This window comes from Lampetra fluviatilis, chromosome 41 (assembly GCF_964198595.1).
Source record: "Lampetra fluviatilis chromosome 41, kcLamFluv1.1, whole genome shotgun sequence".
Classification (NCBI taxonomy): domain Eukaryota; kingdom Metazoa; phylum Chordata; class Hyperoartia; order Petromyzontiformes; family Petromyzontidae; genus Lampetra; species Lampetra fluviatilis.
Genome location: NC_136315.1, coordinates 7228514 through 7256325, shown reverse-complemented (window position 1 = coordinate 7256325; position 27812 = coordinate 7228514). Strand labels below are relative to the sequence as shown.

At 45.8% G+C, this 27812-nt stretch overlaps 1 protein-coding gene across 2 annotated transcripts; it reads left to right on the top strand.

Moving 5' to 3' along the window:
• On the top strand, window positions 1–27812 carry MAN2B1 (mannosidase alpha class 2B member 1). 2 transcript variants are annotated; one of them, XM_078875432.1, is made up of 24 exons: window positions 1–402; window positions 4894–4996; window positions 5635–5808; window positions 6488–6681; window positions 7986–8118; window positions 8913–9058; window positions 9197–9313; window positions 10145–10227; window positions 10521–10641; window positions 11407–11485; window positions 13300–13409; window positions 14014–14121; window positions 14444–14560; window positions 15404–15616; window positions 16188–16285; window positions 16597–16714; window positions 18581–18699; window positions 19733–19834; window positions 20412–20499; window positions 20951–21031; window positions 21297–21524; window positions 22316–22465; window positions 23451–23547; window positions 25181–27812. In XM_078875432.1, the coding sequence occupies exons 1-24, from the start codon at window positions 322–324 to the stop codon at window positions 25294–25296; spliced, it is 2976 nt and encodes a 991-aa protein (XP_078731558.1). In that variant the 5' UTR covers window positions 1–321; the 3' UTR covers window positions 25297–27812. The 2 variants fall into 2 exon arrangements, with proteins under 2 accessions (XP_078731558.1, XP_078731559.1); XM_078875433.1 differs by lacking the exons at window positions 22316–22465; window positions 23451–23547; window positions 25181–27812 and having other exon boundaries at window positions 20375–20499; window positions 21297–21452.

Genomic DNA, 27812 nt, shown 5'->3' with positions numbered 1-27812 from the left:
CTCAACCGTGCAGCTGGTGCCACTTGGGGACACAAGCGGCCGTACGCCCGTCATAGGTGGCCGTCTCGAACAGCACTTGCGGTCTGTGTGACACGCGCGCGTGTTACAAGGCGGGTCTATCTTGTTTATTATATATCTAACTTGCTTTTCACGTGGATCTTGTTTAAAATCGGCAATCACCTGACCTAGGGAGCCAGAAAAACAACAACAGCAGCAGCCTCAGCGATCGTCGTCGGCTCATCACGCGGCCTGCTTCCTCTTCCTCCTCCTCCCCTCTCGTTCGTTCGTTCACCAGGAGGGGTTTCAACGTTCGACGAGAAGATGTTGCCTACGACAATGATGAAGATGATGATGTTGGTGATGTTGGCGATGGTGGCGAAGTGCCGAGCCTGCAGCTACGAGGTGAGAGCCTCACAATCAATAGGCGAAGTCTGTTGTTGTTGTAGACTGTACAGGATGGTCCAGATGTCTTGTGACTCCCCCCCTCCCTCCCCCCACCCAATTGAATTATCTAAAACTTAATATATTTAAAGTAATATTTAATTAAAATATAAAGAAATCCGCATCGGAGAAAGCAAATTGGAGGGGGGTCACAAGACATGTGGACCACCCTGTTGTATAGGTTACTGTACCGTACTGTAGCCGGCGTGTATTGAGGGCAGAAGAGTTTGTTTTTTATCTTTTCGTTTGCCACGATTGTTGGCGGAGGTCTCTCTTGAAAGCGTGTTCTTTCGTGTTCCGTCAGTGTTTTATAATTGTTTATTTTTTTACATATCGTTCCCGCTGTTTTGAGCGTTAACTTCACCCAAGGCCTACTTTCGTGGCTTAGAAGTTCCACAAACATCAACTACGGCCGATTTTCAAACTTCACACAGATCAACACCCCCCCCCCCCCCCCCCGAGGGGTTTGTCAATCCACTGCTGGATGAAATCCCACTTCTTATCGGCTGTGTCAGTCATACGGTGACCGTGGTGGGGGTGGAGATGTGTTTGACCATACTTCACCACTCTGGGTCGCTTCGGGTTGGGTGGCAAAGAGGAGTAGGAGCAAGGATCGGGATTCAGATATCACTCGCCACCGATGTTAGCCCTGGATCAGCGAACCGATCTCGTGTCTGTGGACCGGTTCTGAACGCAGGGACGCTAACCACTGCGCCACCGCTCCTCCCTCGATCCACTAAATCTGTGTTTTTGTTACAGGACTCGTACTGGGTTTTAGTGTGATTAGTTAGTTGTGGTTACTACCATCGTCTCCACCGGTACCATCATCGGTACCGGTACCATCATCGGTACCGGTACCATCATCGGTACCGGTACCATCATCGGTACCGGTACCATCATCGGTACCGGTACCATCATCGGTACCGGTACCATCATCGGTACCGGTACCATCATCGGTACCGGTACCATCATCGGTACCGGTACCATCATCGGTACCGGTACCATCATCGGTACCGGTACCATCATCGGTACCGGTACCATCATCGGTACCGGTACCATCATCGGTACCGGTACCATCATCGGTACCGGTACCATCATCGGTACCGGTACCATCATCGGTACCGGTACCATCATCGGTACCGGTACCATCATCGGTACCGGTACCATCATCGGTACCGGTACCATCATCGGTACCGGTACCATCATCGGTACCGGCACCATCATTGGTACCGGCACCATCATCAGTACTGAGACCATCGGTACCGGTACCATCATCAATACCAGTACCATCATGAGTACCGAGACCATCATCGGTACCGGCACCATCACAGCCTGAACAAAACACTTTTTTTGGGGGGGCGGGGGGGTTAGATCGTGTAAATATAAATGTGTGTCGTTAAAGCAATCACCATCCGACACAGCCAATTAGTAAAGGGTTGTCACGTAAACAGAACATGCCAATTCGTTACTACTACGGCACACCGGTGTGCTGGAGAGCAAATCCACAACATGTACACATTTACAACTTGCAAATGTATTGATGTTGAAAAATGCATACTGCAGTTCCTCTTGCAAAACTTTCATTTTGACAAAAATCTAGGTTATTTCCCTGACATCTCTGCCCTCAAATGTGTACGTATAACTTCTTTTGCACCGTACGTAGCCAACCGTGCTAATCGGGGGTGCGGGAAAGGTTTATTCCCTTAAATTGAGAACCAAAACGTTGTTTTGGCCGAGAATTCTGTCCTCACAGTTGCAGGGAAGACGAACCGGTCTTGGGTACAGCAGTCAATAAACCTACACCTTGACTCCCAATCATAAACCCCAACCATTATTGTTACCTCCAATTCTTAAGCCATCTGATTCGCAAAATATGTGTAGCGTTTATACATTGTGTTCATTATTATTATTAACCCTACACAAAATAAAGCAGTGGCATCCCTTAATTCTATAATTCATTAATTGAAAGAGAACGAAGTGGGAAATAGAAAGGACCCACTAACAGTTAAGCACAACCCAAGGAAGGCCTGTAATTATTGGACACAAATCTGGACTTTTAATGGAAAAAAAATCGAAGATATTAGTTGCCAGACTCAATATTCTTTCTCCACACCTGCAGTGATATTACTGAAGTCACCTTTTTCACAATGATAAGTCAAATTTTGATTTAAAGCTTTCGTGACTGCAGGGATTCATCTTCTTGGTTCTTTCGGTAAAGTCACGTAGAAGGGAAGTAATAAAATAATACAAATAAAGCATAATAACGTCGTGAGAATTATTTTATTATGTTTTATTTTTATTATTTTATTACTTCCCTTCTACGTGACTTTACCGAAAGAACCAAGAAAATGATAAGTCATTCCAAACAAGGACCTCCCAACTCGAGTACTCATCAACCCCGCCAACGGTCCGAATTTGCAAGTTTACCAATCCTGACAGCTCAAATGTAAGACGAAAGTCGGTGACTTTGCATGCATCTATGGTGGAGTGCAAGCACTGGAGTTTCATAAGGCCAGAGTTAAGAAATCCTGCATCTTAATGTAATCGGCTGATCAGTTACAACCTAAAAGTCGTCGCTTGCAAAAACATGTGGCTTTGAAGCTGCCATTTGGCCCTCGTGACGATAGTAAAGATATCTGTTGTGTAGTTTTTGCCACTGAAGTCATGCGGGCTGCATGTGATCAACAGTCCACGGGCAAGAATAGAAATCGGTACCAGTTGAGGTGGAATTATTTGGGCAAATAGCTTTTTACATTTACAACAATGCCAATGTTTTATCCAGGAAAGTTTCCCATAGTCTCAAGACTTTTTTTTTTCAAGAGCCCTGCATAGGGGTATTTGACCAGTCCCATCAGTGAATGTTTAATGTATGGGAGGAAACTGGAGTACTCTGGATGACACCCAGCATTGCTATATCTTGACTACCTCAGTCCAGAGGTCGCAAACGGGTTTTGATTCCTTACCCGTACCCGGCCGCACCAGGGTCCAAACGGGTACCCGTACCCGGCCGTACCCTACCCGTACCCAGCCGGGTACGGGTAGGGTACGGCCGGGTACGGGTAGGGTACGGGTATCGGGTACCTGATTGCGACCTGTGGGATGAAGCCATGTTGCAGGCGCGGGTGGGTTGATTCTAGGAACTTGAATTGTGAGAAGAGACAAGACGTTGGGAAATGAGTGACAAACGGTTACTCACCAGTGACTCACGGCCTACTCGTACCCAGCCGCACCAGGGTTGCAAACAGGTACCCGTACCCGGCCGGGTACGGGTAGCCGGGTATCGGGTAGGGTACGGGTATTGGGTACCCGGTTGCGACCTCTGCCTCAGTCCCACCCTACAACACCTGGCAAGTCTTGGTGGTCACCCGTCCCAAGTACCAACCAGGTTTAACTGTGCTTCGCTTCCGAGATCTGGCAAGATCGGGTACATTTACAGTGATTTTAGTATCTGGTCAACCAAAGTGAATTACAGGCAGACCTCGCTTAACGCTCAAGGTGCGTTCTTGGAGAAGTGAGCGAGAATCGAATCTGTGCTGAAAGCGGTCATTATACCATTGTATATACGGGGATGCGTTCCTGACAGCGTTATTTCTTTTGTTTGAGCAATAAATGAGGGCCTCATTGGGGTATAGGTTTAGTGCTAATAATAACAATAAAAATGGTCAACGTTATTTCATGAATAAAGAATAATTTATTATAATAATATCGGTAAGCGTCACACTATACTCACGAGTGGATTCTACTGTAATCCTACATGGCAGCGGTGAGAGACGATGTTGTAAGAGCTGCTGAGATCCCAGGCCGAGTCATTCTCTGAGAAGAACTGCAGGACTTCCGTGATCTTATTGATGCCCTCTCTCTTAAATCTGTGGTGAAGGTTTCTTTTAGGTTGAGCCTGAGACTCTCTCCTGGTCTCGTGAGTTCTCACCTGGCTAACATTGGGGAAAAAATCCATACTAAATTTTTTTAATCGTGACACGAATTGTGATAATCCAGTTGTGTGGGGTGGGATTTGGTTGGCTCCAAGTATGTCGCTTTAATTGGCTGAGAAGATTATGGTGGCGAGTAAGTTTCCTCGGCCAGCGTTGCGTGTTCTCACTTGTAAGTGCCCTTTGTATATGTTTCCATTTTTCTTCATTTTTTGTTATAAAAATGTCCACGACAAAGAGTGCTATAACGAATTGGCTTTCTCCTTGGTGGCACTCAACGAGGTCTGCCCGTATTTATTGTTTAATGTCTGTTTCTACCGATTGTGGTATTTACACTCCAACACACCGGTAAGCTGAAGTAGTAACTAATTGGCACGTTTTGTTTAAGTGACACAACTTACTGGTTGGCTGTGTCGGGTGGTGGGGAGTTAACGACACATTTATACTTTCGCGATCTAACCCAAGAAAACCTTTTATGACTAAGTGCACGTGTGCTGGGTGTCGTGTGTCTGCGTGCGAGCAGAATTGTCCCGCGTCCCATCCAGATATGATCAACGTTCACCTCGTTCCACACACGCATGACGACGTGGGGTGGCTCAAAACCGTCGACGAGTACTACTATGGAGGTGCGTGCCGCTTATATTGTTTTACTGATATATTAATATTTCCCAATTGACGTACAAACTCATGTTGCAAGACAGGGACGAGGAAACTTTTTATTACTGAGGGCTGAAAATAAATTTAAAATAGACTGGCAGGCCACACATTAATGTACCCTTCTGTCACAGCAAGAAACCCTTGCATTGACGTAAGTGGCTGAGCTTGAAAAAATTCGAAAAACTGTTTTGCTAATTTTAAAACATTCCCTATCTAATATCTGATTTGCGTGGCAAATGTATTTGCAATGATGGAAATATATTGTTTGTGGGCCATTTCACAGTGGTAGGCTTCAAGTTGTCACAGGGCCTTATGAAATGAAGTCACAGGTCAGATATGCTCTATGGGCCAGAGTTTCACCACCCTTGTAAGGTATAAAAATGTCCTATGGGAACCCTTCTCAGCAGAGAATCACATCACGATGGGTAACAGTCCCAGAAGATTACTTTATTCATGGATGGTGGGCAATCTTCTGGCAAGCGTGATGTTTACGCACCTCCGATTAGCACGGTTGGCTACGTACGGTACAAGGGAAGTTCAACATACATACATACATGACGTAGCTGTCGTGATTACTAGGCGTCTCCTGTGTGTGTCTGGACTGCAGAAAAAAACGACATCCAGCACGCGGGGGTCCAGTACATCTTGGATTCGGTGATTCCTGCGTTGGAACAGAACCCGTCCCGTCGCTTTATCTATGTGGAGATGGCCTTCCTGAAGCGCTGGTGGAAACAGCAGGGAGAAGCCATGCGGCGGCGTGTGCGTGCACTTATATTGCAAGGTGTGCTAGCAGTGACTGGCTTGGTCACTATAAAACCACCAACAGTGATACTCCTCTAACCCACAGCTCTGTTCCCCTCCAACAACTCCTGTTATTTGTGGTCCCAATGGAGCTGCAAAATATCCTATGATTCGCAGTTGCATTTTTTTTATTGTTTGCATTTTTTGATGGATAAGTCACCCAGAAGCGGCCTTCTGAAATCTTGAGATGAAATATAAATTTGGAACTCGTGCAGTGCATCACCAGTATTATAGAATAGCGCATGAGATATTACTTATTAGATCTTTTCAAGTGACCAGGGCACTGCACGTACCTACACACCTTGTAGAGAAACATTCATGGCATGAAAGATTGACTGATATATTTTTACAAATTCTCATAGCTGAGCTGGATTTTCTTGGTGAAAACTACATTTTATTAAGTTGAGTTTTTTGTTTAATCGTTGGTGACTGGGATGAGAACCTGGTATAATCACAGGGGGCTAAAGCCTGGATTTGAACCCACAAACTCAGGGTTACTGTTTCGGTGACCTCTGAGCCACCTGGCCACCTCATGGAGGTCCCTCGTTAAATTGGGGGGGGGGGGGGACTCTGTGGGCTCGGTGCCGTGTGTTTTATACACGGAGCTACCAGTGCACGAGAGAACTTAGCAACGTGTTCAAATGCCGTCCGGATCGCAGGACGCTTGGAGATCATCAACGGCGGCTGGTGCATGAACGACGAGGCGACGACACACTACAACGGCATCATCGACCAGATGACGCTGGGGCTGCGCTTCGTGAGCGATGAGTTCGGGGGCTGCGCCCGTCCGCGTGTCGCCTGGCACATCGACCCGTTCGGTCATTCGCGCGAGCAGGCATCCCTCTTCGCGCAGGTGGTGGCGGCTTCACGAGCACCTCTCGTGCAACACTGAACTTGCTCATAATCAACGTTTTTGGGTTTAGAACTTTAGATCGCGTTATTTATAAATGTGTCGTAACCCTCCACCACCCGACACGGCCAATCGGTAAAAAAGTGTCACGTTGACAAAAGACAAATAGTTCACTGCTTTAGCCCACCGGTGTGTTGAAGCGTGAAACCACAACATTTACAATTTTTGAGTACGACGTTTCGCTGGTAATTGCATGCAGCATCATCGGGCAATTCGCCAGAATAATATTGGTCGCGAAAGCCTACGTGTTAAACTGAACTTGCTATAAAGTACAATGTTCCATATCCAACCGTCGTTTATCCGCTATGACCAGTTAACCCCGGACGCTCAGCGCAGTCCATGTGCATTTGCATAACTGGCATTTTCTAAAAGACATTCCCAAGTTAGACTTTTTCACATACAAGCTTAATATTGTTCCCTACATATATTTTTAATGCACAGTAAAGCATGTTACATGTGTTTTAAAGCAGCTGGTGCTTTAGTTTTGTCCAGTAACCTATTTGTGCATTTTGTTGTTTCTGTTATTTTCTTCTCGTATCTAATCTTTTCAGATATACCCTTAAACCTGAGTCCCGAGCGAGTTAGATGTGACATTGTACTGTTTTGCGATAATTAGTTGTCATGTGGTGAAGCGTTGATTTATAAATTAAACTCTCCTCTTATGCTCATGGCATATGCATCGAATCATGCATGTAAGAATTGATTATTTACGACGTATGCATATTTCACATAAATGATATCCCAATGCTAATTTTAGTCGAATTGAGTGAACAAAACTATTCAACTATACAAACGACAATGACAACACGGGATAGTAAAAACTCGGTGAGAAAGGATCCGTTATTGAATTGAATTACAACCACAAAGCTTTGACAAATCAGGAGATCCCTCGCCGAATGAATATGGTACATGTAGGCCTCGGCAAGGTAAGGTAATTTACCCTTTTTACCGGGTAAAAGGGTAAATTACCTTACCTTGCCGAGGCCTAGGTACATGCCTAATAATCGCAAACTAGACTCGCTTGTTGCTTGCGTGACAAATAAAAATTGGCTACCAACTACCTCAAACATTTGAAAGGGTGGTACCCCTTCAGTGACAGCTGTCCCTGTGGGCACAAAGTGACTTGACACCTGACCTGAAATCGGGCATGAGCCTGCTCCGTATAATCCACGATTCGAGTCATTTTGTGGGTAATTTTAGAGCGTGGCGAACGTTGAGTGAGTAACGTGTTTGTGTGCGGTGTGCAGATGGGCTTTGATGGATTCTTTTTTGGGCGACTGGATTACCAAGACAAAGAGCAGCGTATGAAGGACAAGCAGATGGAGTTGGTGTGGAGGGGCAGTAAAAGCATGGGACCGCCTGTGGCCGACCTATTCACAGGTTATTTAGTTTAATTTCCTTATATTAAATTTTATATGTGTACCTCACATTTTTTTCTAAGACTTTGCCACGTCACGAGAATGTAGTGCAGTTAATTTCCTTTTCATTGAAATACTGATTTTGCCCAGGAAAACATTGTTGAGTGGATTGTGCCTTGTCCTCACAAGAACGCATTTTCCACAATGCAATGCGTTAGCAACATTTTAAAATATTACCTTTAATATAAATGAGTTTGCTTGTAATATTTTTTTATTGTTGAAGGGGACCTGGTGTGGTGTGTAAACATGTTCCACTAGGGAGACAAAGGCGTGGTGCTGGCCACCCACCCCCCTGTGTACCATGCCAGCCTCCATCGGTGCTTACTAACAACACTTGCACCAAAAGTCTGTTAAGGCTATACGGGGGATCTTTGTTATGGGGAGCAGTGGTACAGTGTTTCACTAATTCTAGATTTGAAAAAACCTAAGAATAGTGTTTCACTACAAACGCAGTGGCTTGCGACAGGTTCACTACAAACCCAGAGTTCAAAATGGCTATGGATAACACCGGTGACAAGTGGTATCAATTTTTGCCTTGGGCCCTTCCTAGGCCTGTATAGAACTGAATGAGAATCTGCTGCAGTGTTATGAGCTTCAGCGATGGGGGGGTGATGAAGGAGAGCGGGCACTATGATTGTGGCCATACCACCATCATGTGCTGTGCCAGCTTTAGTCGGTGCTCGGTAACAGCACTTTCCTTCGCAGCACGTGTGTGTGTGTGTAACCCATGGCATAAAAGATTCCTTGTGCATCCAGGTGTGCTGTTCAATGGCTACAACCCGCCACCCGGCTTCTGCTTCGATCAGTTATGTGACGATGAGCCCATCCAGGATGACCCCAGCCTCTTCAACTACAACGTGGACTCTCGCACGCGTGACTTCCTCAAGGAAGTTGCCAAACAGGTGAGTCCGACGCCTTTCCATAAGCCAGGTATAGGTTTTTAAAGACTCAACGCAGAGACCGCACTCGGAACAGCGAAGAATTAATAGGTGCTCGCTAATAACATTTGCGTCTGCTAATGAGGCACTTTTCTGTTGCAGGCCAAGTTTTACCGCACAAACCACATCATCATGACCATGGGCTCTGACTTCCAGTACGAAAACGCCAACCTCTGGTTCAAGAATCTGGACAAGCTCATCACCTATGTCAACCAGCTGGTGTGATGTCATATTTCTTACGACTGTGTATGACCGTGACTGCTTGTCCGTTTGCATCTGTGTCTGATTTGCTTATTTGTACTTTGATCTGTGTGCATGTTCATCTCTCTGTATAGTCCATGGTCCCAGTGCAGATATTTCACTTGTCAGTATCACCTGAGGTGGTGTAACTTTCGTGGTTCCAGTTTATGTATTTAGCCTGGCCATTGGATACGAGTGAGTTATCAAATAATTCACTCATATACTTGCCATGTAAACAAATTGGTACTACTACAGTTTTGCTACTTTAGGTGGGCATCGATTTCTGCTCTGGCCAATGAACTAATAATACCTGTATTTTGGGGCCACTTAACATTTACCCCATCCAATACTTTGCTTCATAAAAATATTTTTTTTCCATGTTTATTTTTAATTACACTTTTTCTCAACGGAGTCAGTGAAACATACAAATTAAATACTTTTTCACATGCCTTTTCATACAAGTTTAAAGAACCTTTGCCTTATAAATTGTCTTATGGTTGTTGTTGTTGTTTGACTTGCATCCCACTGGGATTTTTGCACACAGCGTTGGTGTACGGTGTTTTTTTCTACAATATTTTGCTGTCTTTTCTTGGATTTTCTGTTTGCACTTAGTCACATATTCACTTTAAGATGTTTTTTGTTCATGTTTTTGTTTTGTGTTTGTTGCGGTTGCACCCGATTCAAGAGCCGAATGGCTCACAGGGCTATAACTAATAAATGAACTTGAATTTGAGGTAAAATTCGAATAGAAAAAAAACATTGCACAAGCAGAACTAAGCGCGGTGTGTGTGTGTTCTGTTGTCTCCTTAGCAAGTGAACGGCAGCAAGGTTAACTTGGTGTACTCCACGCCAACCTGTTACCTCAACGAGCTAAACAAAGCAAACCTCACCTGGTGAGTCCATTTGACAGCGAGACCATTCATCGGGGCTAATTCATCGCACTTTGTTCATTTTTGTGGACTGCAATCATTATTAGTAATCCTTCATGTACTTGGGAAAGGTTAATGGGAGTCTCTCCTATCATGTGTAACTTAAGAGTGTTCCGTGCAGAGTTTACTTGGTTTATTTTGTCATCTTATTTTATGAGTTTATTTATTTTGGGTAGCCTTTCCAGCTTGCCCCATATTCTGGCTTACTCGAGTCCGGCTTGGCGAGGTTTTACCATGGATGCTTTCACCATTATCAGGACTGTGAAGGAGGACGACTTCTTCCCGTACGCAGACGGCCCTCACCAGTTCTGGACTGGATACTTCACGAGTCGCCCGGCCCTCAAGCTCTTTGAGAGGCGCAGCAATAACCTCTTGCAGGTCAGAGCTCGCCTCCTGGAGGTCAGGGGTCCTCTCCTGCAGGTCGCAACTCCTCCTTTACCCAGTGCCTCGTTTGTGCACAGACAGTGCTGGCTTGATGCTGGTACCAGAGTGACCATATTCCCCCGGTAGCCCAGATCCCGGCATCCACATTCCCTTCTCTGCACCTCTGTCACTTGTTCAAAGTTGGGCCAACCCCAAAAAGAAGAGAAATGTATGTATGTTGAACTTCTTCTTTCACCGTATGTAGCCATCCGTGCTAATGCGAGAATGAGGCCGGACAGGAACAGCTTGTTCTTGGTGATGCGATACAAAAGTAGAAGGAACTGGTGTAGGGGAAGATAGAAAATCAGGTGGATTAATGCGGTGATAAATTATCCAGAAAAGATAAATGATCCTGGTTGGGTAATACGACGATTGAACGAAGCAGTAACACTGGCTAAAGAGCAACAACCACGCTGGAAATTCCTTGCTAATGAGCTGATGGCAGGAACCGTGTGATGCGTGTGCCGTGAAACCACCAACTTAGTTTCACTTTTCAGCAGCAGTATTTAAAGTGCACGGGTAAAACATCGTAGAACTCATAAATGTTTACGTCGTATAAGCCGACTGTTGATATACGTACGTTGAACTTCTTTCGCACCGCACGTAGCCAACCGTGCTAATCGGATGCCTCGTCGACAAATGTTGATGAAGGCTAGGCATGTTAACGATTCACAAGCAAACCCCCCTTCCCACGCTAGTTTCTCGCGTTGTTGTATCCAGGTGTGCACTCAGCTGGAGGTGATCGTGGCGAGCGGTGCAGCTAGAGGACCCTTGGGACGCGGGTCCAGCTTCCTGCTGTGTGAGTAAATTTAATCCTGAACAATGTATTGTCTTGATTTGAAGCTTTCGTGACTGCAGGAATCCATACTCTTTGGTGCTTTCGGTAAAGTCACGTAGGTAGAAAAATAATATAATACAAAAAATATTATTTTTGTTTTAAATTATATATTTTTTGTTTTATTTTACTTTATTATTTTTCTACCTACGTGACTTTACCGAAAGAACCAAAGAAAATGTATTGTGTTGTCTTGGTGTGGTCTGGGACTGTTTTTGCTGTTTTACAGCCTTTACGAATCTTGGAAATTGATGATCCAATTAGAACTTGTATACTTTATTTATTTATCAAAGGGGCGCCACGGTGGTGAGATGTTATCTTCCTCGCCTGCTATGCACGAGGTCATGGGTTCGATCCCGACCCCAGACGCCTCGTGTATATTTGGAGTTTGCATGTTCTCCCTGTGGTCGCGTGTTTCTTTCTCCGGGTCTTCCGGTTTTTCTCTCCACATTAGAAACATGCATTGAGATCATTTTAGATTATTTTGGTGCTATAAATGTCCAAATGATGGGCCACTTTGTTGCACTATCATTTGTGTCTAGGTTGCTTCTGAAAAACAAGTTAGTACCTCAGTGGACTTTGCCTGGTAGGATGGGGATGGTTTAGTTTCATTTGTATGTGTGATTTGTTTACCTTTCTTGTACTTTGCACTATTATCATGTTTTTGTACTGTTTGTTGTTGTAACGTTCTTACCCTGTGCCCCTACTGGACATCTGTAAAAGAAAGAGCTTTATAGCTCATCGGATTCCTCCTGCAGTATAAATAAATATTCTCATTCTGAGTGCCTCCATCGTTTTCCAGTGCACCCCGAGCGCTCACGCTTGTCCGACACTTCCTCCTGTGCAGCACACACAAAGGAGGAGGAGTTCTCGATTCGAATGTTGGAGATGTGGGAGCAGCTTATGAGACTCGTGGTATACTTGCTTGCGTGTTAATGTGAAGTGGTGTCGTAGAGTGGACAGCACTGTGTTATGATCCAGGCCAGTGGTTCTCAACTGGGGGTACGCAGACCCTTGGGGCTACGTGGAAATGTCCCAGGGGGTACGCGAGGTAATTTATAAATGTGTGAAATCATATCATACATGAGTCATCGATGAATAATCATGTATGCCAATATATATTAACTACGGCAACATTTAAATCCATATGGGAACCTAGAACGATGTAAAATACTTTTCTAAACTCATTTATGATGAACAATGTGGTTTCAAAGAGTACCAGTGACTACGAACAAATGACGTCATGCATGCAGAGCGTTCGTTGAATTATTTTTTATCCGCTTGCAGTTACTGCTAGTTACGATGGTGTTCCGTGAGGCTACTACTACTGGGGGTCTTGGAAAAATAATAACATCCTCACCAAGGAAATGTACAATTTCAAACACCTCTGGCTGTCCACCTGATTATGCAAGTTGTAATTACTGGCGAAACGTCATACTCGAATTGTAAATGTTGTGGGTTTACTCTCCAATCCACCGGCGTGCTGAACTATAAACGAGTTGGCACGTTTTGTTTGCGTGACGAACCTTACTTATTGGCTGTGTCGGGTGGTGGCGGGTTTAACAGCACATTTATATTCACGCGATTTAACTCAAAAACCTCTCGCATGTGGTGGTCTGCGAAATATTTTTTGTGGTTGAAAAAGGGGGCCCGCACACTCAACAGTTGGGAACCGCTGGTCTACAAGGCTAAACGGCAAGATCCGCACCTCCAATTAGCACGGTTGCCTACGTTCGGTGCGACAAAAATTAAAGATACATACTTTGTGTGTTCGACAGGGGAGGCGATGGGGGTGGCTCAGCACCACGACGCCGTGTCCGGCACGGAGAAGCAGCAGGTCGCCTACGATTACGCCGTGCGTCTCTCCCTCGGCTGGGACAGCTGCGAGGTGCCCAACCCTTTGCAACCATTAAAGCACGCTCGCACGTACAGTACAGAAGAAATTAAGACAATCAAAATAACCTAAAAGGTAGAATGAATAAGTGCCCATGTAATGGCTTGCTGTTGAAGTTGTCATGATTATCATCAGCAAGTGTCAAGAATTGAGGAACATGGACTGCTATGGTCTGGTCATGTCAGAAGAATTTCACCAAAAAGGACAAGCAATGGCAACGCCAGGGGAAGGAAATGGAGAACAGTGCGGATTAATAGGAGGAGGCACTAGCACGGAGGGAAATGACATGGAATCATCAGTGGATGGGATATGATGATGATTGATGACGATCGCCAACAGTGTAGGGCAACGGGCTCTGTATAGGGGCAGGACGGTGAGGGGTGGGTTGGGGGATGGAGAGGAACACTGCATGTCGCGCATTACTGCATCGCGTGAACTGTGACGGATGAGGACGGCTTGTGGAGACCTTCATCCAGCAGTGGATTGATCCCAGGGCAGCCTGCAAGAAACATGCTTGCTGCCGTACTGTCACCTGCAAGACGGCGTGTTGTTCAGCGGTGCGTTACGTTGACGTATGCACGTGCGATTGTTGTGCCAGATGCTCGTCAGCAATGCGCTGGCTGCTCTGTCCGGGAGCGGAAAGCCCACGGAGATCTGCCGCTATCTCAACATCAGCGTCTGCCCGGCCACGGAGAGTGCTAGCGCGGTGAGTGATTTTTATTCATTTGTGTAGCTCGCACAAATCTATTGCTAGATGAGGATCTTCCCATTTCTCTGCCCCCCACCTTCAGCAACCAGCACTTTGCGGCCTCGTGAAATTGGTCAAATAACTCGCACAGCCCACGCAGTGGTTGGGAGACCCTCATTCAGTAAGAGTGCAGTACGCGTATAGGTACAAGAATAAATCAATCTCACCCGCTAACTCAACTTTTACTTTAGTTAGTCTCACAACAAATGGAGGAGTGTGTTTGTTAACGTGGGGCGTGCATGCGTGTGTGTGTGTGTGCGCACGCGCGTATTATGCGTAGTTTACGGTGGTGCTGTACAACCCTCTGGGGCGAAGCGTCACGGAGAACGTGCGTCTGCCCGTCAATGGCTCCCGCTACCTGGTGCAGGATCCCAGCGGGGCCACCATGGTGTCCAAGGTGAGTGTAGGGTTCCGTTGCACGTGACCGCCGTTTGTCTGGCATTTCTGTGAAATAACTTTCGGATGCAAATTGAGGATATTGAAATTAAGCTTTCGTTTGTCATTGGGTAGTGATGCGGCCCAGCGGTAAGAGCGTTTCGAGGTTCGTGGTTTCGAGGCCACCAGATGCCCTGTTTTAATACTCGGGTCTGTCAACGACAAATACCACACAGGCTAAACAGGGGATGTAAAAAATTTCGTGACTTTTTGAAAATATTAGGCCAAGACTTCATGTGCATCATCGGCCGCGTTATGCTGACAGTAGCTTACATGGACTTTTCTGCTTTCGGGAGGCAGGATGTCCAGGAAGCTGCCATGTTTTTTAAAGGGGCCTGATTAATCAACCACAAAAAAATAACTTGGTGATTACAAATTCTAGCCACTTCTTAAACTTAATAGGCTTATCATCAGAGTATCATTATTGCTGGAAAACTGCACCGCTTAACTTTAGCGTTAGAATTTACAAAAAACTAAACAATTTTTATTTAACCAGGTAAGGCCCACTGAGCTATATAGCTAATTTTCAGAAGCGACCAGGCCACGAATGATAGCTCAACGAAGTGGGTTATCATGTCGAAATTTATTATAGCAAAATCATCTAAACACATCTTTCTAAAATGTAGAGGGAAAAACCGGAGGACCCGGAGAAAGATCACAGGGAGAGAACATGCAAGCTCCAAATATACCAGGATCGGGATCTAACCCATGACCTGTATATGAGGTAGTTAACATTTTGCCGCCGTGTGTATGTAAGGTAATAGACACGTTATACGCACAATCTCGTGCCGTCTTCGTGCCACAGGTGTTCCCCGTGTCAGATGCGACGCGTGCCGTTCGCCGAACTCTGGGCACAGCCTCCGGCGAGCTCGTCTTCCAGGCGGTGATCCCTCCTCTGGGATTCGCCCGCTTCTCTGTGAGCCGAGCTGCCCGGCGGCCCGCAGAGGCCCTCACCGGATTTGTGGCGCGCGGCCCAAGAGCCGGAGGCAACGGGGCTCCCATCTACATCAAAAACGAGGTCAGGATCGGGGCCGCCACATGTTTAAGGCTACAGGACGACCTGGTTTGGCAGGGTCGGTCCAGTTTTCAGAAAGGCTGGACTGGTTTCCCTCCAAAATATTTGAGAAAATTGGGATTTTTGTTTCGAGTAAAAAAAAAAATTGGTTTCATGCAAAAAATGTATGATGTGCGCAAGGATGGGGCTACCAAAGTAGTGGGCTACCTGAGGAGTAGACGGGGGCTACCTCAGCAGTGGGTGGGGCTACCTGAGTAGTAGGTGGAGCTACATGGGCAGTGGGCGTGTGCTACCTGAGCAGTGGGCGGTGTTAGCAGAAGAGTAGGTGGGGACTATGAGCATGATGTTGGTTGGTCAGTGTGGGTTGGTGAAGGAAGGGGCACAGGACCAGTGGGCTCTCATTGAGACTCACACTCTCAGTTGGCTACGTACGGTGCGAAATAAGCCCTACATAATGATATCGCGTATTGCAGCAAGCTGAATGTAAGTAAATGGGTTGTTCACCAATTCTTAAAATACCAGTATTTGCTGGATACCTGCCGTGCTAATTTTAATAATAATTTCTGCGTTGCAGTACTACACGCTGACCTTTGATGGAATCTCGGGACTCCTGAGCAACGTGGAGAACAGGAAGAGCTCCCTGTCACTGCCTGTAACACAGAACTTCTACTGGTAACGCTTAGCAGCTGCAGCTACAGCTCACGGCTAATGAACCTCTTCTGATAGAAATCCATTTTGCAATAACGTGCCCAATCCATCCATAGAATGATCAAGTATTGACTGTAAACTTCCTAGAAAAATGTGATTCCAGATTTGAACTCTCAAACTTCAGATCACGAGTTCACAGCTTTAACGGCATTGCCATCTGGGCAGATGTCTTATGTAGCACATAATGCTTGATACGTGCCCATTTTGGTGATGTGCTTTTGTGTCCTGCCGTGCTTCTGTGTGTTGCCGTGTGGCGTGGCATTCTGTGTATACAGGTACAAATCGAGCAAGGGTGAGGAGGAAAACGGTCAGGCCTCCGGCGCGTACATCTTCCGTCCAAACTCCTCCGAAGCCTTCCCTGTCGCCAAATCCGCGGTCACGCACTTCACCGTTGTGAGTGGGGGCTACATTTCTGGGAGAATTGTTGAAAAAAACGGAAAGGTCGGTGTGATGTTATCTTCCTCGTTTGGTATACAACAGGTCTGGGGTTCGACCCTGACACCTCTATATTTGGAGTTTGAATGTTCTCCCCGTGGTTGCATGGAGTCTTTTCTCCATGTCCTCTGTTTTTTCCCTCTATATTAGAAACATGCTTTGAGATTATCTAGATAATTTTTCTGCTTTAAATTTCCACGTGATAAGCCACTTTGTTGAGCTATCATTTGTGGCGAAGGTCGCTTCTGAAAATGACCTATACAGCTCCGTGGGCCTTACCTGGTAAGATAAAAAAAAGTTTGATTTGTATATTTATAAGTCATTTGTTTACCTTTCCTATACTTTGCACTCCTATCGTATTTTCGTCTTTTTTGTTGTAACTTTCTGACTCCGTGCCCCTACTGAACATCTGTGAAAAAGAGCCTTGTAGCTCATTAGGTTCCTCCAGTATAAATAACGATTCTGATTCTGACGAGGTGACACCCATGCGATCCTGCGCTCAACTTCCAGGCGGTTGCCCTCTGATTAAACTGGGGTTCAGAGTGTGTTTAGTTTTTGTTGTTATTTCCTTTATTTATCCAGTAGATTAAATTAATCCAGTGAGGCAAGCACATGCAAAGACTATTTATTTTGCAAGGACGACCTGGTCGTGAATTGATAGTCTCATGCCGGTCACCAATGACTGCAAAGAGAAAAAACCCATATCAGATAAAATTTCACTCCGCACTTAATTTGGGCTAAATTCTAGCTCTGAGAATCAAAAATATCTGTTTGACTGTTCGGCGGCGGCAGGGAACATTGCTCTCGTGGCAGGCAGGACAAGTGGGAAATTGCTGCCCCTCCCTTTTCATTACTTCTACCTCAAACAAACGTTGGCATATTCTGCTCATAAAGGTTAGTCAGTTTAACACGTAGGCTTTCGCGACCAATATTCAAAATAAAGGTTTTTTGGGTTAGAACGCGATCTAATCCAAAAACCTTTAGTATGAATATTCTGGTTTGAAGCTTTTGTGACTGCAGGAATCCATACTCTTTGGTTCTTTCGGTAAAGTCACGTAGGTATAAAATAAATCACAATGTTTCGGGCGCAACACAAGCGTCAACCTGCTGTAAAGTGTGCACCAGGGAGTGCACTGGTTTGCGCACTGCAATACAAATTCAGCGACCCCGAGTTCGATTCCTGCTCATGACCAAGAACAGCGATATTTTACCTGGTCCTGGGCCTCCCCCTAAGTCTCGGTCAGTGGTTCTTAACCTGGGGTGCATGCACTCCCTGGGGGTGCAAGATGCCCTTTCTGGGGGTGTAAAACATGCCACATTTTTTTAGGTTAATCACCGAAACACAAATTAAGCACGGGCACGTATGTACAACTACTTTGTTTCATCAAACCTGTGTATTAATTCGCGTATATTTTTTTTATGATTGAGAACCTGAAGGGGTGCCGGGCTGCAGTAAAGGTTAAGAACCACTGTCCTAGGTGGACTCGGCCTTGCGGTTTATAAACGTCAACATTGGGGAGACAAAGGCGGCCGGGTGTGGTGTTGGCCACCCATCTTCTCTCTTGCCTGCCGTGCCGGCCTTCATAGGTGCTTGCTTAATAGTATTTTGACCCAAAGGCCTGTTAAAGGCTATAAGGGGGATCTTAGTCTGTGCTGTTCAATGTCTGTTGAACCCAGTGTGCTGGGATTTTTCACAGTGAGTACTGTGTGGTGTTTGTAGGCACTGCGATCCAACCCTGTCGTTGTGTGGTTGTTACGTGACGGTTATTGTTGCCCCGTGCGCTCCTGACTCATGTGTGGGTTTGTGCTGCTACGCCACTGCAGGACCCCTTGCTACAGGAGGTGCGCCAAGTCTTCTCGCCCTGGTGCTCGCAGGTAATTCGTCTCTACCCGGGCAAGCCGTATGTGGAGCTGGAGTGGACCGTGGGGCCCATCCCTCTCGCGTGAGTGGGTCCCAATGTTGTGATTGTGCTCGCACGCACGTGGTCCGCTTGTGTGCACGTGTGTGACGCACTGTGCCTTCATGGGTACTCGCTAACAGCACTTGCTCCAATGGTCTGTGAAAGGCTATACGGGGGATCTTTGTATTTGCCGCACTGTACTATGAACCCAATGATCTAAACAATTTCCATCGATGGCTAATGCCTGGCTCGGCCTTAAATCAGAATCTGGTACGGTGTGTAAACTTCAATACTGGGGAGGCAAATGCGGTCGGATGCAGTGGTGGCCACACCACTCCATCTCGTGCAGTGTCAACCTTAATGGGTACTCATGAGCAGCACTTGCCGCAATAGCCTGTGTAGGCTATAAGGGGGATCTTTGCATGTGTGTGACCTATGACTAAATCGGCCAGAATGCACCTATAATCAGATGATGAAATCTAAGCAAAGTTGAGCTTGGATGGGCAACTGCCATGAATAAAGCTGGTGATAGAGGCTGCTGCAATGCTACATTTTGGATAGCAGAGGGTATTGCAGAAAAATACATACTATAAGAATAGGTTTTTTCCCCTTTTTTCTGGCAACAAAAAAAACACATTTTACAAGGAACCATGCCTGCATTAACCACAATACTTGTGGTCAGAATGCAAACAAAAAAAACATACTCTGATAATATATGCATTGTCTTTTAAACTGATTGGTCCACACCAGAGACAGCTTTCTTTTGAGCCTCGTCTCAAATGTCGTTAGACCAGAGGACGCCTTTTCCAACCCACAATGCTCAGTATGGTCAAATAACACCGACAACCCTTATGTCTTAGAAGCTCTCATCCAGCAGTGGATTGACACAATACCTATATGTCTACATTTATACCAGTTAACAGCATCATGAGGTGCACGTGCATTTAATTTTCTGTCTAAACAAACATAATAATATACGAAGTCTAAATTTGTGTGTATTGTATACATGTAAAGCGTTGTGTGTGCATGTCGTAGTGCGAATTTAGATTTTCTGAATCTGAATCTTCTCTTTCAGGGACAAAATTGGCAAGGAGGTTTTGGTTCGGTTTGACACTCCGTTAAAAACCGACGGTGTGTTCTTCACCGACTCGAATGGCAGGGAGATTCTGGAGCGCAGGTATGATTCTTGACATTTCGCCGTGTTCAATACTCGCGTAGAGGTAGTTTCCCTTTTAAAATACTCGACACTAAGCCCATAGTTTCCCCCATTCAAAAAGCGACCTCCGTAATGGGTTCAGGTGGCGAGGAGGTCAGAACGCTGAGCTGAAACTTGTTGAGACGCTTTGTTTGAATCCGTTCAACCGCCTATGGATTAACCAGTCTCGCAAGTGCATCAATGAATGTGCAAAAAAAATTTGGTTCACATATTAAATAGATTTTTCCCCTAAATAAGGCTAAAGTCCAGCTCGAAGATTTAAATATATCAGGTTGACTGTTGTGTCCTAACAAGCTTGACTTGCTTTGGCAAGATGGGTAGGAAAGTTGTGCCCACTACAATGTGGACCAGAGATCACCGAGAGAGATGTCAGAGGTAGTTCTGTGATGTCCACTTCTACGGGTCATTCTCTAACGGGATTTTAACGGATATCATGATACGTGATGCCGATGGCACAATCCAGGATGGAAAAAATTTGGGAAAGTGTTTTTGTTTTAATAGCGACCTCCACAAACGTGGCGTGACTCGTTTCACCCAGGAGAGACAAAAGGCCAACGTGGCCCTTGAATCAGACGGAACCCGTGGCCGGCAACTACTACCCGGTCAACAGCCGCATCTATATCAAGGTAAAGGCAGCACTGGGGCTTTGTACAATCGTCACCAACGGTGCAGTAAAACTTTGACTCTTGTCCAGTGAAAGAAAGGGGCTGTAATTTGGCGTAATGTGCTGTCGGAGGTGCTCTTCCTCTCGCATAACAATGGTGCTGGTAATGTATTATTGCAAGCTTGAATGAATTAAAGTACTGTGATGTATTTGTAAACGGTCCCTCTGTTCTTACACTCGTAGGTGTTCAGGTGCCTTCACTGTAACCTTAGTCCCCTGTCTCCATGCCCTTTATTCCCTGCCCTCTTGTCCCACATGCCCCTTTCATATTCCATATTCTTCCATGGCCCTCATTCACACTCCTCTCCCCGATGCCATTATCCTCTTTTCTCTCTTCGTCATGTTTTTTTTCTCCCTTGTCCATCTACTCAATGCCCTTCATTCATCTCCTCTCCATGTGACATCTCCCCCAGGACGAGAAGATGCAGCTGACAGCTCTGACGGATCGCTCTCAGGGCGGAGCCAGCATTCGCGACGGGTCCTTCGAGCTCATGGTGAAGCACGCAATGACCGGGATTCTGTTTTGGGGATATTTCTGTTTTTAACTCTAAGGCGATAGTCGCTGGGCTGTTTGTTTATGCCTGCTCTGCGTGTCACGTCACGTCCTCCAAAAAAAAAATGTTGTGCATATTTACTCCTCGTACATCAAGGGTCGAATAGGACTTTCAAATACCTTCGGCAGGGACGTAACGTTAACGCACGCTCCAGTAGCTTTCGTCACTGCAAGATCGCCTTTTTCTCGTGTCTGCCGCCCCGCAGCTCCACCGGCGGCTTCTTTATGACGACCACCGCGGGGTGGACGAAGCTCTCAACGAGCCGGGCGAGTGGGGCAACGGCCTGGTCGTCAGGGGGCGGCATCTGCTGGTGCTGGAGGCACCGGCACGATCGGCCGCGCTGCATCGCCCGCTCGCTCAGGCCGAGTTCATGGCGCCCATGCCACTCATCGGGCCGCCTGTGCAGGCTTGGCCATCATCCACGCTCACCCAGGTGATGCTCGGTAGACAGCCTTGCTCGTCGTTTCCCAGTTTGAATGTTTTCACTGATCCCTTCGGGTTACCGAAGTTTTAAGCAAAACCCAAAAAAGAGCAGGGAGGGGAACCCCAGCGTGGAGGCGAGTCGGTGCCCCAACGTTCCAGTGGCAGCTCGAGTTGCTCGTCAGGCTCGGAGAGCAGCCATAAGCGAGGACACCTGCTCCGTTGGAGAGCGACACCAAGGCACAGGTCACTGCGACGCTGCCTCACTCGCAGCGGAATGACGTTTCTCCTCCGAGGGGGCGTGAAAATTCAATCAGTTCAGTCACCTTGGTGGTACACGTGGTGTTCACGCCGCTCTCTCGTTATCCTAGCCCCCCCCCCCGCACCTCCGATTAGAAAGAAGTTCGACATAAATATGTTCAAATCCAGCTCCTTCCTGTGCTACTCTCAAAGTTCCAAGCATCATAGGAATTATACCAGTCCAGTCCAATTGATCAATTTCATTCTGTGCCTTTCTCTCGCCGGTGTCCCTTCTATCATTTTCCTCCAAATAAAAGTGCTTTTTCTTTCTAATCAGCATGTGAATCTGTCCCGGTAGAGGCATGGCTCAGCAGGGCTTATAATGACTGGGTACCTGTCTCTCATTCTCAAGGCACATTTTAAGAAGGCTCCTTGTTTTATATCTATCAACCCAGTCTCCAAAGCGTCGGATTAAACACACACCCACGCACACACACCACCGTGTTCATTGGCAGAAACGATGCTCGACCTGACACCTTCTCATGTCTGCACCTCCTGACTTAGTTTTCGGGGCTGACCCGGCCACTGCCGCCGAGCGTCCACCTCCTGACGCTGGCGCCATGGGGCGACGGCTCGGTGCTGCTGCGGCTCGAGAACCAGTTTGAGCGCGACGAGGACGCGGCGCTGTCGGGAGAAGTGACCGTCGAGCTCACGGTCAGACACGCGCGTGCATGGACATGCGCCGACACGGATACACACACTTGTAATTACATGGACATACACAGACGTACCCTGATGCATGCAAAGACAAATATCCCGTATAGCCTTAAGAGACTTTTGGGACAAGTGCTGTTAGCGAGTACCCATGAAGGCTGGCACAGTACACGAGAGGCTAGGTGGCCAGCACCACATCCGATTGCTTTTATCTCCCCATTGCTAATGTTTACACACTGCACCAGGTACTCATTTTAGGCTGAGTCAACCTAGTGAAGGCCCAGGATCGGTTCAGATTATCATCACTCGTGTTTGCCGTGAACGGGAATCGGGTTTCCAGGTTCGTAGCACAGCGCGCTAACCGCTACACCACCACTCCCCAACACACACACACCTATATCGGCACATACATGCATATGTATCCATTTCGATTTAAAGCTTTCGTGACTGCAGGGATTCATCTTCTTGGTTCTTTCGGTAAAGTCACGTAGAAGGGAAGTAATAAAATAATAAAAATAAAACATAATAAAATAATTCTCACGACGTTTTGGTCACAACGCAAGCAGCCGTCCACAGGTGAAGACCAGGTCTGTCGACGCTGTCTCCCCGACAGACCTGGTCTTCACCTGAGGACGGCTGCTTGCGTTGTGGCCGAAACGTCGTGAGAATTATTTGATTGTTTTATTTTTATTATTTTATTTCTTCCCTTCTACGTGACTTTACCGAAAGAACCAAGAAGACATATGTATCCACTTACGTTCGCACCAATTCAGTGCTTAACCCTTGAAACTCCATCACATCCATTAACACCCACCACCATAGCTTGTGCAAATTTTGTGTAAAAGGCTGAAACCGTTATTTGTTACCTTGCTCACGCTTGGTCGCTTGATGAATGACGCCGTTATTGTTTAAAATAAAAATCACAATATACAACAGTGCACACGTTATGTGGCAGTTCACCAAACTCCAGTGCCTGCGTTCACAGGGGTTGTTCTCGCGGTTCGAGATCACGTCGCTGGAGGAGCTCACCCTAGCGGCCAACCAGCGCAAGGCCGACATGAAGAGGATGCTGTGGAGCACAGGTGAGTGCCACTTGTCCCCCCTCGCCAGGCGCGGCGCTGGTGATGCACCACCTGTAATACGATTGTGCTATCGGCATAATTTATTTCAAATTCATTAAAACCTCTCGCAGGCCGGTGTGACCGCGATGCGATAGGAGAAACTGCTTTCAGAAGCAGGCTTCGGAGAATGTCTTCTGAAATCCCTGAAAGTCTGTTTTTATGGACACATGTAGGATGGACAACAACAGGAAAATTTAAAAGTTTGTTGTTCGGAAAAATGGAAGGAACCGTAAAGAGAGGAAGACCTAACAGAGAATGGCTTGATAACGACAGTAGTAATTAGTGCCAGAAATACGTGGCACTACTTGAGCATATTGGCAGAGCAAAGTGGAAACAAATGACGAAATGTGCAGTGGACATTTACGGGCTCCCTGCCCATGGACCATGATGATGACGACGATGTTCTATCTGCGGACTACGGGACGCACGAGAGGGCAGACTTTTCCATCTGACCTGCGCGGAAAGAAATATTTTGTCCGATATTTGGTTTAATTCACACAGCTCGAATTGATTTAAGTGAAGTAAAAACTCAATTTAATATGATTTCTTTTGTGCCTTATTAATGGTGACCGGGCTGAGATTTAGATATGGGTGGCTGCCCCAAATTCACACCTAGAATGTCAGCTTTGTCAACTCAGTGGTGTCATCCTTGAGCCACCCGGCCACCTTGAATCAGTTTGTTTTAAAACGCAGTGATTTTTTAAAAAAATCATTACTAATTATATTCTAGTAATTTTCAGCCCTTTGTCAATCCACTGGCTACTCGCAGCCAACGCCTAAAACATCTGATTATATCCAGGGAGTTTTCTCATGCAAGTACTGACCAGGCTTAACTTTGTATAGTTTGAAAGATGGGAAGAAAACAGGCGCATTAAGCATGATTGGGTCCTCTAGAAATGTTTGTTTTATTTTCAGCTCATGGCAGGAGACGGAGTGCGTATTTGAGCTGATTCCAATAGTGCAGTGATTGGAGTACTACGCATTAATGCTACAAGCAAGAGTTTCATTCTGACCGTGCACTTAAATTTCAGTTGGCATCTCAAGCCCTTGGTCAGCTTGGCCTAAATATAATACCTATGGTAATCAGTACTGGGGAGCCAAAAGGTGGTCATTTATACAGAGTACTTGTCTCCCCTTTGTATCACATGCCAGCATGAATGCGTTGCAATATTTTATGTCTACGTGTTTGTCTTCAGTGTTCAAAGCACAACTGCAGTTACGTAATCGTGAACTTTGGGCCACCTTGAGAGCTGAGCGTGATGCCGCGTCACGCTATAAAGTAATCGCTGGTTAATCTAGTGCCCAGCTGTGTTGGGATTTGGGTTGCCACCTCTGAGATGCCAAAAGCTGGGACATGTCATGGGAATAGGATTGTCACAATCCCAGCAGAAGGGAGACCTACATGTCAATGCATTGTCTCGAGTAGTGGATTATTACTACTACTACACAAATAGAAAAAACATGGACTTTCATATTTCCCAAGACAGCTACCTGGGAAAAACCAGGACAAGAGGCAGCCCCATTTCAGATGCGGTCGATTTGCTTTGCGTGTTTGCGCCGCGTGGTTTCTCACCACTTGCTTCTGCCCCAACAGAATCGAACAACGTTGAGAAGCCATGGCAGCAGGGACAGACCGAGTCTGCCCTTTTGGCGATCACTCTGCAGCCGATGGAAATCCGCACCTTTAACGTTACCATTAAGTATTTGTAAACACAAGCCTGACCAATCGCACTGTGTCTTGCACTTCCAATGTCTCGGAGGATACATTTTGTGAAATTATAACTCAGGGTTTTGGGGTGGTGGGGGGGAGTTCGTAAGCATTCACCCAGATTATACTAAACAGATGTGGGCCAATTCCACGGTAACAGAATTGCAGAGAAAATGTAACTTGATTAAGGCATAACATTTCACGTAATAAAGGTAGTTCTCGTTCCACGATTTGATCATTAGTATAATCATAAAGTGGCTTTTCTATGTGGGCATGGTATGTTAACCAATTCGGGACTGTAATTCAGATGGAAATGTCCATCTTAAGTAAGAAATTTTCATAATATACTGCGGTGTTGGACGTACTTGGACGAACTGACTTTTTCACACAAGCATTGCATTTTTTGTCCGTGTAAAACTATTGACTCCATCCATAACTGAGCCATATTTTCTAAAACTACAGATAACCACCTTTAATGTAAAACTCCAAGAGTATTTTCAGGATGAATTTTTTTTTGGTTGAGGTTGCCGAATTTGTAGATCGATCCATCCGTATCATGTGGGGGTTTTCTATCTTCTAAATGTTTTGAAATGCAACTGAGTGTTGGTTTTCGCTCTTGTGCTGTACGGCTCTCCGATGTGTATTTCGGCTTGTGCCACATGGAGTTCAGCACGGTGTCCAACAGTTCTCTCCATGTTGCTGTGCTTGGGACTCCTGCAAAAACAACCATGTGCGGCGGGCATTGGAGCACGTGGAGCGAAACGATCGGGACATTGTGCCGAAACAACACGTGGTACAGCCAGAAATCGCATCGGAGAGTTTTTTTTTTTCCAACTGAAATTGCATTTGCACGTAATGTAAATTCCAATAGTAAATCCAAATCGTAATCGTGACAATTGAATCAACGTGGTGGGAATCGTTACAGTCGTTCAGAATCAGACTTTTAATATATACTGGAGGAATCCGAGGAGCTATAAAGCTCTTTAGCACATTCGTTATGCTATCACACACACACACGTGAGTGACACTGGCAATGAGATTCTTGCCAGATTTGACGCGCGTCTTGGATCCCTTAATCCCTTAATCCTTTATTATGTGTAAACCAATGCTTTTATCTCAAATGCTGATTGGTCCACACGCTAAACATGACACTGTATTAATGTAACGGTGTTTTGTAATTGTGATCTAATTTTTCTCATAATATTTGCACAAGGAGTGAGGTCGCTGTCTACATGGAGGTAATAATGCCTTGCTCCTATTTGTCTTCATGTCAAATTAGTATTTTTTTGAACGTTATCAACAGTATTGGAAATGCAAGCAAACTGTGGACCAGTTTTCACTTTCAATGTCTGATTAGCAGTCGGTCTTGCTTGAACCAATGCTGGTGAACTTCCCTTTGCTTAAAGGCAAGGACCCTCCCTGTCAGATACGAGTCCTATTTCTACGCAAAATAATGTAATACAAAACACAATCATTAGTAACCATACCTGTCAACCCCTTATCAGTACCTACCTTATTACAGACCAATTCAGACCTTGTTGGTTACCCCGTGCCCTTATAAATCTCAACGTTCACCCTACAAAGCCCCATCACAAGGGAGAAACACAAACAAATAAACACAAATATTATTTTGCCCGGATTGAAACGGCTGTACACGCCGTGTGGACCTAAAAACGCAATTTTCCTGTACAAGAATACGGGTTAAACCGTATGAGTTGACACGGTATGAGTAAGTGTCATTTTGGAGGATGTTAATAACAAAGTAAACATTATATGGAGAGACAAAAATGGGAAGGGGGGGGGGCTTTGTTAATTTTGTTATAGACGTTCTCCACAATGGCGCTGAAGTAACTAATTAGTGCGTTTTATTTACGTGAAAAACCTTTCTGGATGTGGCGGCTGGTGCAGGGTTACGACACATACTGACACGATGGTTGTTGTGACATCGACACAGGAGGTGGTTTTAGCCGTGTAGCAAGCCGTTCCGTCCAGTCGAGGTGCTTGGCTCCATGGTTGAGGAGGCAATGCTGTCCTCGGGTATTTCCAGTTGCAGGTGCAGACATCTCAATTAACTTTTGTGCAGGTGTCCTCTGTCCTAATTCCTGCTCTTCGTAGCCAGCTGCCCGGGTACCCTTCCGCTCCAAGGACTGCGACGCTACAGAGGGTAGCGTGGGGAGATGTTTGGCTGTCTCTGTTTAGGCTGTTTAAGTCACGTCAAGGCAGTGCCTTATGCTTATACGGGAACAGATGTGTTGATGTAGAAAGAGAGTTAAACATTGCACTTATTTGTCGACACATTGAATATATTTTGAAGATGAAAATGTTTATTTTTAATACCCGGAGAAATGTAGTCCCGCCGTTTAGTAATGAATGTGATGAGCGTGGTTGGAATTTCTGAGCAAGTTGCCAAATACAGTGATTGTCGTTGATTGTGGAACATTTGAAATTATATCATTGCATCTTCTGGACATTTGTTACTTTATAATAAAAACGCACCTAATAAACACTGGCACTTATT